Source organism: Lemur catta, chromosome 17, assembly GCF_020740605.2.
Source record: "Lemur catta isolate mLemCat1 chromosome 17, mLemCat1.pri, whole genome shotgun sequence".
NCBI classification, from domain to species: Eukaryota; Metazoa; Chordata; class Mammalia; order Primates; family Lemuridae; genus Lemur; species Lemur catta.
In genome coordinates this window covers 26,108,585-26,128,329 of record NC_059144.1, presented here as the reverse complement: position 1 = coordinate 26,128,329, position 19,745 = coordinate 26,108,585, and the positions used below count along the sequence as shown (strand labels likewise).

The window sequence follows — 19,745 nt, the reverse complement described above, 5'->3', positions numbered from 1 at the left end:
CCACCAACCAGATACCTGTAAAAAGGTTCGTCTCCAGAATTTTGGGCTCCCTGCGCCGCCTGGTGGCTTCTCTGGGTAACCGCAGCTGCGCCTTCAGCTCATCCATTGTCGCATCCCCCGACCTACCTCGGTGTGAACCAGCCCTGTGCCAGCCCTTGGGGCGCAGAGGCGGCTTAGCAGATCCCTGCCCTTGACTATCTCCCGGGGGAATGTGAGCGCCATCGTGACATGCCAGAAGTTTTTAAGTTTGAGGGCGCAGGGTACAGCACTTTGTAGGGAAACACGTGGTCCAGGCGCAGCTCTTTTGGAAAGCAATTGGGTGGTCTCTCTCAAGTTCACTGCTAGGAATTGATTCTACAGATATTCTGCACGTGGGCAAAATGACAGATTGGCAGGATGCTTGTATCGTTCTTGATGGCAAATGCTAAGCCCCCCGGCGATGGGCGTGGGCTCAATGCATCCTGGGGCGTGGAGATAATGGGACACAATACGCCTGGAGGAAAGAGTCTCACCAGACCCACCTCTGACCTTGCCCTTCCCTCCCTCTGATCCATCCGGCAATGATCCTCTCCGAGCAAGCACTACAGACAGCCTCCTACCTCTAGGCTTTGCCTGGAACTCTCTCCCAGTCAGAGTGGCTCTACTGCCGCTGCCAATCTGCCTCCACTCCGCTGTCCCCTCACTTCAGCGAGGTCTCTCTTTTTTCTACAAAGCATACCATCTAACGTACTACATAATGTCTTTATTGTATTATCCATCTCCTTCCACTAGAATATCAGCTTTCAAGGGCAAGGACTTTGTCTATTTTGTTCCATTTTATATCTCAGGCACCTCTCCGAGTACCTGACATAGAGCTGACACTGAGTGTCATTTATATAGGCAAAAATGGAGACAGGGAACAGCATTACAGTGTTTTCTATTGTCAATGGAAAAGAGGCCAAACTCTGTAAAACAATTATAAAGACATTTACTCTGAGCCAAATTTGAGGACCATGACTCAGAGCCATGCCCAAGAAGCCTTGAGCAAGTGGGCTCGGTGTGGCTGGGTTACAATTTGGTTTTATGCATTTCAGGGAGACAGGGGTTGCAGGGAAAGTCTTAAATCAATATGTGGGAGGTGTACATTGGTTTGGCCCAAAAAGGTGTGGGTTTAAAGATGCTTTGACTTGTAATTGTTTAAAGACTTGAAGCTTTGTCTAAAGGCTTGGAATGTTTTAAGATAAGGAGATGTATTAATCAGAGATAAGCCACCCTGACATATATCTGTTGTGTAAATTGAGGATCTGCAGATTTGTCTTGCATATCCTTAGGCCTATTAATGGGTTACAAAGGATGTCTCCAAGAAGGGAAGAAGACAGGGTGAGGCATCTGACCTCCCTCCTCCTGGCAGGCAATTTAGCTTTAGGATATCCCCTTGGCCTGGAGGGGGTCCATTCGGTCAGGGTCAGCCCTGAGGGGGAGATGAAGGAGGGAGAGAACTCTTGGTCCGCTTCACGGCCAGCCACTCCCATTATCACCTTCCCTCCTCCCTGGCAGCCCAGCCAGCAAGCCTGAGCATTCCCAGGCTCTTCCACAGATGGGGAAACCGAGGCCCAGAGAGGCTGAGCAGCTGACCCATTCAGTCAGCCTGTGAGGGGCGGGGAAAGAGCCTTAAGATTTTTAGTTCACACTATTCGAGGCTCCAAAGAAACCTGTCCTGATATCTGTATGAAATATAAGCAGTATATATTGGGAGCTTAATAAGTGCTTGCTGCGTACATAAATGAATGAACCCCAACCAAGATTTTCCCTTCCTCCTTGTAATCACCAGAAGTATATATTAATAGTCACAGACATTTGATTGGCTGCTACTGGCTGCATTCCAAGGGGTTGCTTAACATGCCATTGTCAAGAGGTTTCTATCACGAGGGTCTCTGTCTCATGCACCAGGGAGTCTAGGTTTGAGTGAGAAATAGAGAACAACGGTTAAATTGTACCAACATAAAGGTCAGAAAGTAACAGCCATGGACTAAAGGAAGAAAACAGCCATGCTGGGGGCTACAGGACTCAGTCTCCAGGGCTTAACTTCCCCTTTGGCATAATAGATTTAGGGGGTCCAGAAATTTTATTTTTTCACAGACCCGAAGTGTTTCGTACTTGTAGAGGGGAGGGGAAAATGGCATCTCTCCATCTTTCTGGGTTCTGTGGCTGAGCTACAAATTAAATTGACATCAAACAGATTAACAGGAGAAAACCATATTTAGTTACATATGTATGCATGAAAATCCCACAAAATATGAGACTCTTTGAAGGAGGGTCAGATGACTGAAGCTTGAGGAATAGGGGCTTGGGGCTTGGTTGGCGTAGGGGTGGAGACATAAATCACGCCAGGTGAGAGGAGGAATTGCATGCTGAATAAAGAAAGATTTGGTTGTGTTGTTGTGCAGATGAAAAGTCTCTCCGGGAATAAAAGTTGCCTGGAGCAGCCCCCTTCTTGACATAGACACTTTTACTAATGTAGATTTCCTCTATAGATGTGAATTTCTTTTACAAGAGGACAGCTTTTCAGAGCTACTCCTGTGTCTGCAGTTTCTCAGAATAGCCAGCTCAAAGTGTGCCAAAGCAGTATATTTTGGGGAGGCATATTCTGGTCTCCTACAGACATATTTTGGGGTGGTATGTCCTGAACTCCAAGAGGACCAACACTTCCTGAGCCTCTGCGTGCTGAGCGAGGAGGGGTCTGGTCCCCTTCTGGCTCTGCTTACTTCTCATCCCAAACATTTGCCTGGAGACTGATTGTTTATTAAGTAAATGAATGTCGGCCGGGCACGGTGGCTCATGCCTGTAATCCTAGCACTCTGGGAGGCTGAGGTGGGAGGATCGCTTGAGGTCAGGAGTTCAAGACCAGCCTGAGCAAGAGTGAGACCCCCGTCTCTACTAAAAATAGAAAAATGATCTGGACAGGTAAAAATATATATATAGAAAAAAATTAGCTGGGCATAGTGGCACATGCCTGTAGTCCCAGCTACTCGGGAGGCTGAGGCAGAAGGATTGCTTAAGCCCAGGAGTTTGAGGTTGCTGTGAGCTAGGCTGACGCCACGGCACTCACTCTAGCCCAGGCAACAGAGTGAGACTCTGTCTCAAAAAAAAAAAAAAAAGTAAATAAATGTCTTGGAGAAAAAGCAAAAAAGCAAGGCTAGAATTATTTGTAAAAGTCAGCTTGCAATGAGCATTTACTAAGTGCTGGGACCTGTGTGGTGTTTCACATCATGTAGGTGCTAGTTGGAGTCTGGGTTCGAATCCTAGCCTCAGCCCTACACCTACCAGCTGTAGCATGTTCATGTACCATGAGCAAGTTCTTTAACCTCTGAGCCTGTTTCCCCATGTATAAAGTAGGGAATAAAGGTAGCACCTGTCTTTTAGGATGGTTGAAAGATTTAATCAGATATGAACTATTTGTCAGAGTAGCTCAGTGAGCATCAAAGACCAGCTCTGCCCTGTACGAGCCGTGTGACTCTGTGCAAGACTTTTGACTTCTCTGGGCTCATCTGTAAAATGGGGAGGGTAATCACATCTCTCCAAAAGGTTGTGAAGATTAAATGCATTAATTCACGTCAAGCCCCAGCAACACGCCTGGCACTCACTGCTGGTTAGGATCTCTGCCCCACAAGAGAAGGGCGCAATTGTTACCCAACTTTCCACATGACTTGCTTAAGCACCAGTATTTGAACTGTTTTTGCTCCAGGGGACTCTCTTCCTGAGTGAAAGGAATTATGGTGGCCCAGGGTGGGATCAGAGAGAATTACTGGGCAAGTCTTTTGCCCCCTGGGGATCAACTTTCATAAAATCTGGATGAAAGGAAGCTCTCAATAAAGAGAGCCCTTTATTTTGACTTTGTATCATCAGGATTCTCCTCCCAGCGGGGCGGCTGGGCAGATTCCAGGCACACAGTAGGCTCTTGGCGACGCTGGGAGCCCCACCCACCCTCTGCCTGCCTCCACCTCTGGGCGGGGACAGGTTAATAGTAGCCGAGCTGCCTCTGGCTCCTCCCATGCAGAGACTCTGGGGAACTGGACCAGCAGGTGAGTGCGCAGAGCTGGGCGGCTCGGGCCTGTGAGAGCACAGCTGCCGCCACCCGGGGCTGGCAGCCGGCTGGGAGCACACGGCACTGTGGCGGGGTAGGGGGGCGTTGTCTGGGGCTAGTGGGTGGCCCGGGGCCTTTCCCCTAGTTTCAGGGTGCCTGGTGGGGAGAGGCCAAAGGGATAAGAGGGAAGAAGGGCCTCCTCAGCTGCGTGCGGTCAAGTTGAGACAGGCTGAGCCAGCTAGGTGAATGCCAGACCCCTCGTGCTCCCAGGCCAAAAGGAAACAACTAGACTAGGCTGGAGCCTCACCAGCCTGGCATTGAGGGCCGGGAGCTGGGATATGGACGTGGTGGGGAGGGGAACCGGCCCTGCCCCGGGGGAGGCTGCTCCACCAAGGTCAGCCCTGGGAGGGAGATGAAGGAGGGAGAGAACTCTTGGTCCGCTCCATGGCCAGCCACTCCCATTATCGCCTTCCCTCCTCCCTGGCAGCCCAGCCAGCAAGCCTGAGCATTCCCAGGCCCTTCCACAGATGGGGAAACTGAGGCCCAGAGAGGCTGAGCAGCTGACCCTAGGTCGCACAGCCAGGGAGCACAGGCCTGGATGTCTGCCACAGCCTGAGACGTGGGTGAGCAGGGTGCAAGGAAGCACGGCATCCTCTCTGGGCCTTGGTTTCCCCACATCGGTGCAATGGGGACATTGAGTTGGGATGAGTTTCAGGACCACTCTGAGGTCCAAACAAGGAGAGGTGAAGAAGGTCTGTAGTTGCCTGGAACCCAGGACAACGTTGACTCAGACCCTTGTCAAAAGCGGGATGTGTCCAGCACCCAGGCTGTCACCTGGCACTGCCCAGGGGCCACACTGCTGACTCAACCTGCATAGTGAACTCAGGCTCCCTCCAGTGTGGCCGACAGGTTTGGTGCCTGCCGGTTGCCAGCAAGAACCCGGCCACGGTGCCAGAGGGTCGGGTGGCCCAGCCCTTGGCAAACCAGATGGCCACCTGGACCCCAGGGCGAGGACAGGGCCCTACTCACATGGAGATTACACTCCCATGGGAGAGACCAGCACTCAACAGACGGACACAGATAAATTCCTGTAACTGAGCTGGTGTCGCTAACACTAGGAAGGAGTGAGGCAGAGAGCAGGAGGGGGCGGGGTGGGAGCCGCCTGGGCTCTGATGGTAAAGGTGAGGGGGGCTGGGGAAGAGATGGCCCAGCCCACACCTCGAGGGCACACCAGCCCTGGGCAGAACCCCACTCCCAACTCCCTTCACTCCCTTGGGCCCTGAACTCTCTGCTCTTGATGCAAGAATGCAAAACAGAAACCCTCGCCTGAACTGATCCTTCTGGCTTCTCCGTCCGTTGCCTCCCCCTTCCCCTCCCCCCCCCATTCTGGGGCCTCTTAACTGCTTCATTCAAAGACTCAGGTTTCTGTTCTCTCGTAATTGCAGAAGGGGCCCTGGACCCTTGGGAAGCAGAATGTCTCAGCCTCTCTCAGGTCCTCCTGGGCCTGTAACCTGTCTGTCTCCTTCCCGAGCCCAGGTCTAGGGAGGTCATTGGCGAATGGAAAGAAACCCTGCTCCGCCGGGCCCCCAGGGTCTCCCAGAATCCCTGTACCCCAAGGCCTTTCTCGGGCCCCCAGTCAGACAGACCTGGGCTCAAATCCCAGCTGCCAGCTGCCAGCTGCCAGCTGTGAGACTCAGGCAAACTCCTCTCCCTTTCTGAGCCGCAGCGTCCTCGTCTGCGGAAATGGGATGATGCCCACCCCAGGATGGTTGGGAGGATTGCATGGACAGCGTCGGTAAAGACTTTAGCGCAGGGCCTGGGACAATAAGTGGCCAATAAATGTCGGCTACTGTCCTTACAGTTGTTATCATTATCTTTGTCATCGGGATGGCCACAGCAGCTTCCTACCCCGCTAACAGGCTTCACTCCTGCTTCCTTCCCAGCTTCATGACCCTGTTAAAAACTACATTAGAGCTTGGTCTCCTCTGCCCACGGGTGGAGCTATTGGCTCTAGAGAAAACCCCCAAGCTCCCACCCACAGGGCCCTGTCTCCTCCCCGGCCCTCTCACACCCACAGCCACACCAGCCGCCTGCAAGTGTTATTTTCTTTTTATTTCTTCTTTTCTTTCTTTCTTCCTTTCTTTCTTTTTTGAGATGGGGACAGGGTTTTTCTCTGTTGCCCAGGCTAGAGTGTAGTCATCATAGTTCACTCTAATTTCAAACTCCTGGGCTCAAGCGATCCTCCTACCTCACCCTCCCAAGTAGCTGGGACTACAGGCATGCGCCACCATGCCCGGCTAATTTGTCTATATTTTGTAAAGATGGGGTCTCCCCTTGCTCAGGCTGGTCTCGAACTCCTAGCCTCAAGAGATCCTCCTGCCTTGGCCTCCCAAAGTGCTAGGATTACAAGTGTGAGCCACCAGGCCTGGCCTCCAACATGGTTCTTTAAATACCAAGATCTAGTTCTGGGACATGACAGGTGAGGCCCCACCCCAGGGCCTTTTCACTTGCTGTTTCTCTCCTGGACCATTCTCTCCCCAGACGCAGCTCACTTCCACACTTTCCTCAGTTTCCCTCTTTTACAATTGCACGTTCCCGTTGACAATTGCAACCCCCTCCCAGCTTCACTTTCCTCCACAGTCCTTGCCTCGGGCTGACTTGCTCATCTTTCTGATTTTTATTCTGCTTAGTGACTGTTTCCCACACATTCCTGAGAGCAGGGATGGTTGTCCAGCACGCAGTAGGTGCCCAGTAAATATTCGTTAAATGAATAACCAAGAACTACAAGTTAACTGTAGAAAAAATAGAAAATACAGACATTCAGCTTTTAAAAGTATCCCTAGCACACTCTAGCATCAGCCATTCTGGGTCTCTTCCTGGTTCTGAGAAAAGTTTCCCAGGCTTTTTGCACATGGAGTTCCGTCTGCCTTGGACACCCCCTTCACTCTCATTGACGGCCGTTCCTCTCTGTGTCCCAGGTCCATGAGCACATATCATTTTTTGCGGAACGGGATGGGACTTGGGAGTAGGCCCAGCTGGGGAGCCACAGAGGAGATGGTGGGGCTGGGCTTGTTTTCCAGATAAGACAGACTCACGGACCCACATAATGTCCCTCAAGTCACACAGCTGTGGTGGCACCTGGGTCAGAACCCAGAGGACTCAGACTCTGTGAGGAGTCAGGATTCAGGCTTTGGGTGCCTGGGTCTCATCGCTCATAAGTGAAATGCAGACTCCTGCCCTGCCTGCCTGCATCACTCCATCCAACCTCTGCGGGGAAGCTGCTAGGGGTTGTAAATGTGTAACCGGACACCTCGCTGAACTCTCTCATTGGCTTAATGGTTTTTCAGATGACAAAGCTAATTATTTACTTGTTCCTCTTTATTGGGTATATCATTTATTGGCTCCTTCATATCCTTGTTTATTTTGCACCTTCCTCTGCTGCCAGGGCCTGGAGCAGTGTGAACCCCTTCCCCTGCGCTACAGACTGTACTGTGCTTCTGCTCATTCCTCCTGGAATGTCCGAGGCTGTCTGGGGAAGTGTCATTCAGAATGCAGACAGTCACTGCCGTCTCGACTCCTTTATGAATTATAGTCTGTCAACATGACATGACTCTGGGACTCCACGTGTTCCTCCCTCCCTCCCTTTCTCTCTTTCTTTCTTTTCTTACATTTCTCTGGAAGACTTTGCCCCCAAGTTTACTCATAATCTTTCAGTGTCTTCTTAAGCTGTGTATAAACAACTACTTTTGTTAGATTTTGATCAGGCCTCAGTCGGGACAGGATCTGAGTTTCAGAGTCAGGGAATAGGAGGTATTCGTTAGTTTTTGGTTACTGTAATCGGTCAGCATACTTCCTTGAACATGTATCTCTGTACACTCAGATAGTGTTTTGTTGTATATAAAACACTTAAGCAGAATTGAAGTTTGTTTACAACTTAAACAATAGCACTAAACAAACAAAATAGTTCAAGGCTGGCAGAACAGGGCTGGTATGGTTGTTCCCTGCCACAAAGTCCCAAAGGAGTCTAGCCTCCATCTAACCCCCGTCCTATCCCTCATAGTACGTAATAGCTGCTGGAATTCTGACGATCACATCTGAGTTCCAGACAGCAGGATGGAGGAAGAGCCGAAGGGCACACTGCCTTATTTTTAAAGAGACATCTCCAAGTCCCTCACAACTTCGTTAGCCTGTGTTGATCACGTGGCCATGTGCAGCTATAAGGAAGGCTGGGAAATGCAGTCCTTTAGTTGGGTGGCCCTTTGCCTACCAAAAAAATCTGGTCTCTGTGGCAACTAAGGAAGAATGGGACAGTGGCAAATGGGAAGCAGCTGGCAGCCCCTGCCTCAGTATCACACAATGCCCAGTATTTTCCCCCTTCCATATTTCACCAGTGATAGGCAAACATCTCCCAGAGATGTTGAGGGGCAGCTTTTTGTCAGTGGGATTCTGCCTGCTTGGTGCCAGGTCCTGGTCTCAGGAGCGGGTGGGAAGCCATCCTTGTTTCTGGGTCTTCTTGGACCGAACCGGGGGAAGTTAAGCATCTCACTGGGGAGTCCTCCCTCTCTGCCACTCGCTGATGCTCCAGGAGGCATCGCCCCACTCTGCCGCCATTTATTTACCCTCCTTGGCCATGGCGGGGCAGGGAACCCCCTTCTTCTGGCGTCCAGTCCCAGTTGCCCCCTGCTTCCAGCTCTGGCTCTGCACCTGGGTCTGCAGCCACACACCTCTTCCTCACGTCTTTCCTCCCGCGACCCTTACGGCATTGACCACAAGGCAGGGCACAAAGTAGGTGTTTAATAATTCTCAGGGATCAATTAGGAGAAAGTGATGACAAAACTCACATTTGCTGCAAGGGGTCATTTGTGTTGTGGTGTCTGGAATTGTGTTCAAGCTAATTGCATGTTTTGAGTGCAATTGATAAGTTTGCTAAAATAGTAATCTCATGATAGTTAATGTTTATCAAGCCCTTACCGTGTGTCAGGCACTTGGCACATTCGTCATCATAACACTCCTGATGTTGGTACTGGGAGCCTCCCCATTTTGCAAGAGAGACTCTGAGGACAGGCGGTTAAGTCACTTGCTCGGCTTGTAAGGGTTGAAGCTGGGATTTGAACCCTGGCAGCTGGCTCTGGCTGCTGATGGGAGAGCACTAGGGTGGCCAGAGGCAGTGCCTGGAGTCTGGGACCGAGAGAGGGGCCAAAGCTGGGCACAGCAGCTCCCGCTTTGCCCCTGAGTAGTGAGGGATCCTGCACAAGTCGTATCTGCCTCTCAGAAACAAGGGCTGGCCTTTATCAGGGGGTGCAAGGGCTGCCGAAGGTGGGGTTGAGGGGCACCTAAGTTAAAGAGGGTGAGAGGGATTGTTGCCACGTGGCACACAGGCCGGTGTGGCCGGGTCTTCCAAAATACTCCTGAGAAACCAGAAGTCCTGAGTGTTGCACGCCATCTCCTCACTTGCAGGTCACAGTATCTAATCGTTTAGAACACCAAGCAAACCAAAATAGCGTGTCTGCTGCCTAGCTTTGGCCAGTGAATAGACAATTTACAAATCCTGAGCTAAATCGCCTTCAAAATGCCAGATTCCCAAGCAGCCCTGCCCTCAAAGAGCTTCAGTCTCAAGGCATCTGTCTGCACAGAGACACAAGCAGGGCCTGAATTGCAGGGCCCGTGGGGCCCGGGTGAGGACACCTGTGAAGGCTGGCCACCAGAGAGGCTTCCTGGGGGATGGGATCTTGGAGACAGCTTGGACAAGGACAGAGGAAGGGGGTGGTGCTCCGGGCTCGGGCGGCAGCTTCCCTTTGCTCCTTGGGTGCTCCTGGCACGCCCAGAGCCAGCCCCAGACTGTGCTGTTAGTCAGGCCAGCTTCCTGAGTGAGAGGACAGAGTCTAAGGGACATGTCCCCAGAAGAGAGCAGGCAGGGCGGGACCAAAAGTAGGTCTGACCACATTCCACCCCAGTGGCAGCGCTTCCCGGAGGGGTAGCGGGGGCGGCCAGGGTGGCATGTGAGGATTGGGTTCCCCAGTGCAGGGAGAAGGAAGTCTGGGCCCGAGTCCATCCTGTATGTGGGAACCATGGCGGGAGCTGCCAGGGTCCTTCCCGGCTGAGGTGGAGGCACAAGGGACGCTCCTGCTCGTGCTGGAAAGAAGCAGCATAAGTTAGAGACCTGCAGTGTGAACTGAGGGGTCCAGACGTCACCCTGGGCAGGCTGCGTGCTGCAGGGGATCCCATCCAGATCCCAGGGGAGCCCCTGCACCCTTCCGCACCCTGTCTCCCACCTGTAAAAGGAGGAGATTGGCCCAGTGGACACATCTCTGCAAAACAGTGCAGATGCCACTGGTGATTTCGGTTGCTGTCTCGTGGAGGAACATTTCCCCTTTTTTTTTCTTCTTTGAGACAGAGTCTCACTTTGTTGCCTGGGCTAGAGGGTGGTAGCATCACTATAGCTCACAGCGACTTCAAACTCATGGGCCCAAGTGATTCTCCTGCCTCAGTCTCCTGAGTAGCTGGGACTATAGGCAAGAGTCACCATGCCTGGCTAATTTTTCTATTTTTAGTAGAGACAGAGCTCACTCTTGCTCAGACTGGTCTCAAACTCCTGACCTCAAGAGATCCTCCCCCCTTGGCCTCCCAGAGAGCTGGGATCACAGGTGTGAGCCACCGCACGCAGCCCATTTTCTCTTTTTTAAATTTTCATAGTCATGTGTTAATTTTCACATGAATTAGAAAAAAATATGTCACCACCAAACCTGCCATTTCACAATAATCATAGCTAACTCTTAGTGAGTGGCTACTGTGTACCAGGCACTGTTTGAAATAACATAGGCCCACCCACAAACATATTGACATCTCACTACTAACTGTGAGGTTCATAATGTCATTGTCCTCTACATGCAGATGAGGGAAATGAGGCACAGAAAAGAAAAGTCACTTGCCCAAGGTTACCCAGCTAGTAAGTGGCAAAGCTAGGGTCAAGACCAGGCAGCTGGCCCTAGAGCCCAGAGCCTTGCTCCTGGCCTCTCTAATATTTTTGCTTAGACTCAGGGTGGATGGAAGAGAGCAACAGCACAGGGCAGGTGACACTCATACTTGGGAAGGTGGGGAACAGGTGGCAGAATGGCTCTGGAGGGCTGGAGTAGGTGGTCTCCAAAGGCCTGTCCAGCTAGAAAGTTCTATACTTTCTGGAGATGAAAATCCAGATTGAAATTTTATTTCAGGTAGCCGTATTTTTCCATTAGGTAATATGTTCACAACGTTCTCAAATCAAAACTATATTAAAAGTTATATAGGCCTGGCATGGTGGCTCACGCCTGTAATCCTAGCACTCTGGGAAGTCGAGGTGGGAGGATCATTTGAGCTCAGGAGTTCAAGACCAGCGTGAGCAAGAGCAAGACCCTGCCTCTACTAAAAATAGAAAGAAATTAGCTGGACAACTAAAAATATATAGAAAAAATTAGCGGGGCATGGTGGCACATGCCTGTAGTCCCAGCTACTCGGGAGGCTGAGGCAGAAGGATTGCTTAAGCCCAGGAGTTTGAAGCTGCTGTGAGCTAGGCTGACACAATAGCACTCTAGCTTGGGCAACAAAGGGAGACTGTGTCTCAAAAAAAAAAAAAAAAGTTATATAGAGGTGCCACCCAAATCCCATTGTGTCCTTCCAGGGTTGCTTTAGGCAAATACAAGCAAAGAAAACACTTTCTTCCTCCTCTTCTGCATCCAAAAGGCAGTACACTATGTACACCTACCTTGATTTTCTTTCAAGATTATCAAGATAGCCTGGAGACCTTTCCCTATCAACCATCATGATCTGCTTTCCTCATTCCTTATTCCTTTAAACAGGTGTTTGGTATTGCAGAAGCTCTCTTTGATTAGCCCCTCCTCTATTGATAGCCACAGAGGAGAAAGTTCTCCATATTTTGCTATTACCAACAAGGCAACAATGAATAATCTTGTACATGAGTTGTTTTGTCCAGGGCAAGTAATTTTGGCTTTCAGACAATCCCATGGTGAAAAATGGCACCTTGGAGTCATTTTCCCATTGTCAATGAAGGTGATAATCTTTTCATATGTTTAAGGCTTACTTGTAACTTTTTTATCTGAACGTTCGTATCCTTGGCCCACTTTTTTATTGGACCTTTTCATTCTTGATTTCTAAAAACTCTTTATATATTAGGAAAATGAATCCTCTGTCTGTGATTTATGTTGCAAATATTTCCTCCAGGTTGTCGTTTTCCTTTTGACCTTGCTGTTGGTATTTTTTGCAGAAGGTGTTTTGTTTGCTGGTTTGCCTTTGTACATTTAACATTCATGCAGTTGAATGTATCAAACTTTTCTTTTGTGTCCTGTGGATGTTTGAGTCATGGGTAGGAAAGCCTTTCCCACTGGAAGGCTAGTTATAAAGGAATTCATTTGTTTTCTGTTAGAAAAAAGCCAGCTTGTTCATGGGGAGGGGAATGATAAAAGAAAACCCTGGGCCCAAAAGCACAGTCTCTTGCTAGGCAGTGACGTTAAAATCACTCACCTGGTGTCTTTCCCCATCAGCCCCGCTGCAGACTGACCTGGGAAGCAGTGGCCTCTAGCCCAGGGGGGACCCCGCCATGGCCCTCCTGATACACCTGCTGGTCTGCATCTTCGGAATGGGTTCCTGGGTAGCCATCAACGGGCTCTGGGTCGAGCTGCCCCTGCTGGTGACGGAGCTGCCCGAGGGCTGGGAGCTGCCCTCCTACCTCACAGTGGTCATCCAGTTGGCCAACATCGGCCCCCTCCTGGTCACCCTGTTCCATCACTTCCGGCCCGGCTGCCTTTCTGAGGTGCCCATCATCTTCATCTTGCTGGGGGTGGGCACCATCGCCTGTGTCCTCTTCGCCTTCCTCTGGAACGTGACCTCCTGGCTACTGGGTGGCTCCCACAGCATCGCCTTTATAGTCCTCACCTTCTTCCTGGCCCTGGTGGACTGTACCTCTTCGGTCACCTTTCTGCCCTTCATGAACCGGCTGCCCACCCAATACCTCACCACCTTCTTTGTGGGCGAAGGGCTCAGCGGCCTCCTGCCCGCCCTGGTGGCTCTTGCCCAGGGCTCGGGTCTCACCACCTGCGTCAACGTCACTGAGGTGTCAGACGTCACGCCAAGCCCCATGACCACCAGGGAAACCAACGTCACACAGGTACCCAGTCTCACCCTGAGCCATCCTCCACCCTTCTAGGTTGACATAAGGCAGATTAACAGCAGAAAAAACCATTTTCATTACATTAATATGTGTGCACGAAAGTGCTATAAAAATATGACACTCAAGGAAGGGCCAAATAATGAAAGCTTATATAGCATTCTGAGCTACAGAAAGGAACAGAGGCTTGAGGCTTTTGGGGGGGTGGGGGTGAAGAGGGGTGTGAGGAGAAGCAATGTATGGTGAATGTATGGAAAAAGGTTGCCTTGTTATGTGGATAAAAGTCTGTTGGGTGATAAAGTTTGTCACCTTTCTCTTCCTGGTACAGATATCACTTCCTGGTACAGATACCTTTACTAACAAAAATTCCCTTTAGGTGTAAATTTCCTTTACAAAAGGGCAACTTTTCAGAGCCACTCCTGAGTCTGCAATTTCTTAAAATAGCCAGCTGGAAATAATCGATATGTACAAGAGGTCTATTCTGGGTGGTATATTCTGGTGTCCTATGGTCATATTTTGGGGTGGCGTGTCCTGAGACCATGTGGCACGCTCCTGTTCCTAGGCACCTTGGGGAAGCGTACCAGCGGGTCCCCATACGTCCAGACCGATTAAATAAAACTCTCTGAGGATGGGGCTTAACTGAAGTCCTTGGCTCAGATTTTCTTTTGGAGTATGGAGTTTTAAACTGCAGGACATGCCTAGCCTACCACCCGCCAGCGTCCACACCCCACGGGCACAGCAGGGCTGTGGACAGCCTCACGTCCATTCATGTGTTGCTGCCAACCCGAGTCATGAGAAATGTTGATTTTCAGAGCTTCTTAGATTCTAGAATTGTAGATAAGGGATTGTGAACATGTATTTATTCAAAATTCCCCAGGTGATGCTAACATACAGCCAGGTTGAGAACCAGAGACTTGAGACATTGCTTCAATACCTCATTGTTAAAACACCAAACTTTTCATCACTGGATATTGAACAATTTACATAAGTCTGGTATTAGCCAAACCACAGCCGAACAGCAGCAGTTGCAAACCAGTGGCTCCAGGCCACATTGGCTTGCAAGCATGTTTTTTAAGTGTTTGAATTAGTTGATATTTTAAAATGTTGAAATTTCACATATCTAAAACTGGATGTATGACATCTCCCGAAAGAGATCTGGCCACACCAGGTCACATTACCATAGGGTGACCTTGGGTGGGGAGGTTCTGCCCTCAGGGGGGAGGTTCTCCCCGTAGGTGGGAGGCTCCCCCATTCAGTCTCCAGCTAGCCCCCCTCTGAACATATCTGTGGTTGCCACCTCCGTGGGATAGCAGAGTGGTCAAAGGTATAGCACTGGCATTAGTCCACTTTCCATTGCTATGAAAGAATACCTGAGCCGGGAAATTTATAAACAAAAGAGGTTTATTTGGCTCATGGTTCTGCAGGCTGTACAAGAAGCATGGTGCGGGCATCTGCTTCTGGTGAGGGCTTCAGGAAGCTTCCAACTGAGGCAAAGAGCCAAGGGGAGCAGGCCCTGGGGGGGGGGGGGGCACGCTCTGAGCGACCTAATAAAACAAGGACTCATTCATTACCTTGGGGAGGCCACCAAGCCATGCATGGGAGATCTGCCCCCCTGACCAAAAGGCCTCCCACCGAGCCCCACCTCCAGCATTGGGGGTCAAATTTCAACATGAGATTTAAAGAAGACAAACACAAGCAAACCATACCAGCTTCCGAGTCAGAAAGCGCCAGGTGGACGGGCTTTGCCACGTTCTCCCCACGACCCTCAGGTAAGTGACAACCCACGCTCTCCCCACGACCCTCAGGTAAGTGACAACCCACGCTGACTCCTCAGTTCCCGGTAGAATTGGGAACAATGGTCCCCTGTGCACAGGGCTGTTAGGAGCCACACAGGGCTGATATGTGCAAGAGTCTGGTGCTCCCTGGGAGATAAGTGTGAGCCATTATTTTTGCTGCCTTATTTATTTATTTATCAATTATCAATTAATGATAATATATAGTATCCTTTACATATTATCATTGTCATTACTGTTGCTGTTCCCCGCATTCAAACTCCCTTCAGGGATCTGACTGCCCCTGTCTCCTTCCGCAGGGAGTTCTCAGCACCCTGGCGTCAGCCCTCCCGGGGAGGACGGCCCCCGCAGTGCGGCTGGAGAGCCGCTACCTCCCGGCGCACTTCTCGCCCCTGGTCTTCTTCCTCCTGCTGTCCTGCATGATGGCCGGCTGCTTTGTCGCGTTCTTTCTCCTCCAGCGCCAACGCAGGCGCTGGGAAACGTCCGCAGAGGACCTCATCAACTCCCAGATCACCCTCCGCTCCATCTCGCCCCGGGAGCAGAAGGACGTGGGCCCCCCAGACAGCAGCCAGGGCCAGGAGCACGGGGAGAAGGCGGCCCCCGACTCCCCCGCTCGCCTGGCCTTCATCTACACCCTGGTGGCCTTTGTGAACGCGCTCACCAACGGCGTGCTGCCCTCCGTGCAGACCTACTCCTGCCTGTCCTACGGGCCTGTCGCCTACCACCTGGCCGCCACACTCAGCTCCATGGCCAACCCTCTCGCCTCCTTCCTCTCCATGTTCCTGCCTAACAGGTCTGCCCCTATCTGGCCCTGGGGAAACCTGTTTGGGGGAGCACTTCATTCCAGAACCCAGAATTCCAAACCCTGCCTAGGGGGCTGTGTGTATAGTGGTTAAGAAGATGGTTTCTGGAGCTCAGCTTCTGGGATCCAAGTCCCAGCTGTCCCATTTGCACCAGCTGTGTGATATTGGACAGGTCACTTCACCTCTCTGTGCTTCGGGAATATTTATCTGGAAAATGGGGGTAATAACAGGTTTACCTCCTAGGACTGCTGGGGCGTGAGATGAGCCAATTCTGGAAAGCTCTTGGAGCAATGCGGGTCCAGCCTAAGTGTCACCTGTCACTGCCATTAGGCAGAGAAGAGGGGCAGGTGGCTACTGAGGTTTCCATTTACAAGTGGAAACCCCGAGGCTTGGAGAAAGGGCTTGACCTGGTCCAATTCCCAGGATTTCAACCCTGCCCCCAGGCTGGAGCTGGTTCTCTTAGAGCCACGGCAGTTCTAGAAGAATGGCTGGGCAAGTTGATAAGATGCAGATGGATCCAGCTTGGAGTGGGAACAGAGATTTCAGTTTTTACTAGGCAACCCAGGTGGTTCTGACCCCTGCAGGAGAAACACTATCTTAGGATCTTGACATTTTAGGTCCCAAAGCCTCCCATCCACCCCTGGCCTGCCTGCCCCGCTGCCTCCCAGACCTGTTTACAGCCACCACCCAGCCCAGGAAGGAGCAGAGTGAGGACAGGGGAGCTAGAGAGAAAATAGAGGTTGCCAGGAGGTTGGATTTTCTCCCTTCGGGCCTAAAACCATGCAGAGAGGATGGAGGAATTGGAGGAAGTAGGACCAGAGGCCCAGACCTGCAGAATCTGAGAAACCCCAAATGTTAGAAGCACAGAATCTGAGAGTCATGGAATACAAGAATCTTGGAGCAGAGAGAGTCCTTAGGGCAGCAGCAGACCCCTCCATTCTCACCCAGGGCACAGACCAGTCTTGGTGTTCTGGGGACTGGACAGTGGGACCCCTAAAGGGAAGAACAGTGTCCTCAGTTGTCAGACCTAGGGTCTGCATGGAAGGCCACTTGCAGAGTGATGCTATTGCAGCAGCGAGCTAGCTGCCCGGGCCCCTAGAGATCATGCAACCTCTTGGTGCAGACTGGCATAGCTGAGGCCAGAGGGGGGGTCCACCTGAGGTCACACAGCACACCTTGAAGTGCCAGTGCCAGAATCAAAGCTTCCTTCTCATCAGCCTGGCTTCCTGGCTGAGATTGGGCCAGAGGAAATGACAGCAGATAAAATGCCGGGTGGGGCCCACAAAGCAGAGCCGTGTACTCTGCTCCTGTGGTCACCACAGCCCTGCGAGACTCCCATTCTGAAGGCCCAGGGACCAGTCTCACAGCTTAAACAGTGGAACCGGAATTTGAACCAGGACCTTCTGGTCCAGAGTCCATTCGGTTTCTCTTGCTGGGATACTGGGCCCTGCCATTAATGCTCGGGTGACTCAGGCCATCCCTCCCCTCGGGAGCCTCACTGACCCATCTGAGCCAGGTAGCCTGGAGTCTGACCTGACCTGCAGATGTTGGCGTTCCACATGGCCCCAGGGGCGGGGGTGGAGGTCAGGCTTCTCACCTCCTCCACTCACCTCCCTTCCCCCCAACTCCACTCTAGGTCTCTGCCATTCCTCGGGGTCCTCACAGTGCTCGGGACCAGCTTTGGAGCCTACAACATGGCCATGGCTGTGAAGAGCCCCTGCCCCCTCCTGCAGGACCACTGGAGTGGGGACGTCCTCATTGTAAGTATCCCGCCTTGGGGCTGCTCCCCTTCCCCCGCCTCTCACCTCCTAGCCATGGCCCCGGGAGACCCCAGGGACAGCCCTTTCTAGTGACCGGGGTCTCTGTGGTCCCTCTCCCAGGAAGCCCCAGGTGGGAGGGGGCGCTTCTCATTTGGGAGGCCTAGGGAGTTGAGGTGACTGGTTCAGCAGCACTGCCCACCACGTGTACCCCAGCAGTGGCCTTGTCTCAGGTGCCCTTGACTTGGTCACGGGGGCCAGAAAAGCCACTGCGTTTTCCCTTGCCTTGGGGGGGCCCCGCCCCTTAGCCCGGCGGGATCGCCTCCAAAGGCTCTCCTTGCCCACGGGTTTCCCGTAGCCCTTCAGGTCACCTTGTGAGGGCCCTTCGCCCCCGCCACTCTGCCTCTCTTCCCGCCCCGACCTCGCAGGTGGCCTCGTGGGTGCTGTTCATCGGCTGCCTGAGCTACGTCAAGGTGATGCTGGGCGTGATCCTGCGCGACCGCAGCCGCAGCGCCCTCCTGTGGTGCGGGGCGGCGGTGCAGCTGGGCTCGCTGCTCGGGGCGGTGCTCATGTTCCCGCTGGTCAACGTGCTGCGGCTCTTCGTGTCTGCCGACTTCTGCAACCTGCGCTGCCCCGCCTAGGCCGGACACCCACCCCGCCCCGTCACCGAGTCCTGCAAACTGCGACCCAGAGAGGCAAGGGATGTGCCCAAGGGCACGGAGCAAGCAAGTGGTGGGAGCAGGGAGGCAGAGCCCGAGTACTGAACGAGGAACGCTGAACACCCATTAGGGATCTTGAGGAATGTCCTAGGCTTCCTATGGGACCTGGAGGACTCTATCACAGTGCCTGTGTCTCCACCGCTTCACATCTTTCCTTTGACTCTTGAGAGAGAACTGATTTGCAGCATCCAGCTGGAGCCCACTGAGGATGTTAGACAGCAAACAGCTGGGAGGGTGAGCTGTTCCTTGAAAGCTGTGTGGCGTCGGGGAGGTCACTTGACTTCTCTGTGCTTCTGTTTCCTCATCCATAAAATGGGGATTATAAGAAAGAGCACCTACCTCATAGGCTTGGCCCAAGGATAAAACGGTGAAGCACCCAGCATGCGGCGAGCCCTCCTGGGCGCTTCCTGATCTGACACCCCACAGTAATAACAAGAGTGGCAATGAACACGACCTAGAAGTGGCCAGAGGGGTTGAGAGAGGGCCCCTGCCCTCTGTCCCTTTTCCCTCATCCTCACGGAGGCGCTCCTACAAGACAGATGGCTAATGGTAGAATCTTGGGCACCTTGGATTTCTAATCCCCAGTATCGAGGGACATTGTACCCCCTACACACCTTCCTGTCATCCTTCCTGGCGCATGAAGCCCTACTCCTTGGAGAGTAAGTGCCCTGCTGGGAGGCAGAGCTGATTGGAGCGAGCCAGCCCCAACTCCTAAAAGTGAACTCCCTGCCGGAGTTCACTAACTCCAGGCTGCGGCCTGGACACTGAGGACCCTTGGACACAGTTTCCTCAACTGGAGGGGAAAGGGGCGACAGTTATTTTGCTTTACTTTTTGTCTTTCTTTTTTTAAAATAAAGATATTCTCTGCTTTTGCACAGATCAGCCTTCAACGGAGAAGTCCAATGCGAACCGAAAAAATGTATCAACATAATCAGTTTTCAGGTCAAGGCTGAGCTCAGCAATGAACAGAATCAGTGTGTAGAGAATGTCGGGTCCTGGGACTTAATTTTAGAGGTTTTGCTTGCTCCTCGCCACCACAACCCTCCTCCTCCCCCTTTAATTTATTTTGAATAGGTAATATAGTCGTATGTCTCAAAACTCAAGAAAACATAAAATGGTATACAGAGAAAAGCCTTCATCCCTCTCCTCTCCCTCATCTGCCCAGTTCCTCTTAAAACACACACACAAACACTTTTATTGGTTCCTTGTTTACCCTTCCAGAGATTATGCAAATGTAAGCAAATACAAATATATGGTCTTCTTCTCAGACCTGTTTGCAGAAAAAATAGTAAGCTGTTTTGCACCTTGCACTTTTCATTGAACAATGAAAATGGAGAGGGCCGCCTCATTCTTTGTCACGGAAGGCTGGGTAGGATTCCATTGTGTGAAGGTGCTCCGTTTATCTAAACCAGCCCTCAGCAGAAAGACATTTGAAAGTGTTGGGGCCAAAATT

The 19,745-nt window shown here is 51.8% G+C and overlaps 1 protein-coding gene across 2 annotated transcripts; it reads left to right on the top strand.

Annotated features, from left to right (window-relative positions):
- The first annotated feature begins 4,014 nt into the window (after nucleotides 1-4,014).
- SLC52A3 (solute carrier family 52 member 3) lies at nucleotides 4,015-19,171 on the top strand. 2 transcript variants are annotated; one of them, XM_045528860.1, is made up of 5 exons: nucleotides 4,015-4,061; nucleotides 12,598-13,220; nucleotides 15,313-15,806; nucleotides 17,453-17,576; nucleotides 18,002-19,171. In XM_045528860.1, exons 2-5 carry the CDS (start codon nucleotides 12,654-12,656, stop codon nucleotides 18,212-18,214), a joined length of 1,398 nt encoding a protein of 465 aa, XP_045384816.1. In that variant the 5' UTR covers nucleotides 4,015-4,061; nucleotides 12,598-12,653; the 3' UTR covers nucleotides 18,215-19,171. The 2 variants fall into 2 exon arrangements, with proteins under 2 accessions (XP_045384816.1, XP_045384817.1); XM_045528861.1 differs by lacking the exon at nucleotides 4,015-4,061 and adding an exon at nucleotides 4,099-4,157.
- The last annotated feature ends 574 nt before the right edge of the window (nucleotides 19,172-19,745 follow it).

Coding starts and splice junctions, on each gene's coding strand:
- SLC52A3 (XM_045528860.1), top strand. CDS start 12,654: ATGGCCCTCCTGATACACCTGCTGGTCTGCATCTTCGGAATGGGTTCC. Junction 13,221..15,312: donor GGGAAACCAACGTCACACAG/GTACCCAGTCTC, acceptor CTCCTTCCGCAG/GGAGTTCTCAGCACCCTGGC. Junction 15,807..17,452: donor TCCATGTTCCTGCCTAACAG/GTCTGCCCCTAT, acceptor ACTCCACTCTAG/GTCTCTGCCATTCCTCGGGG.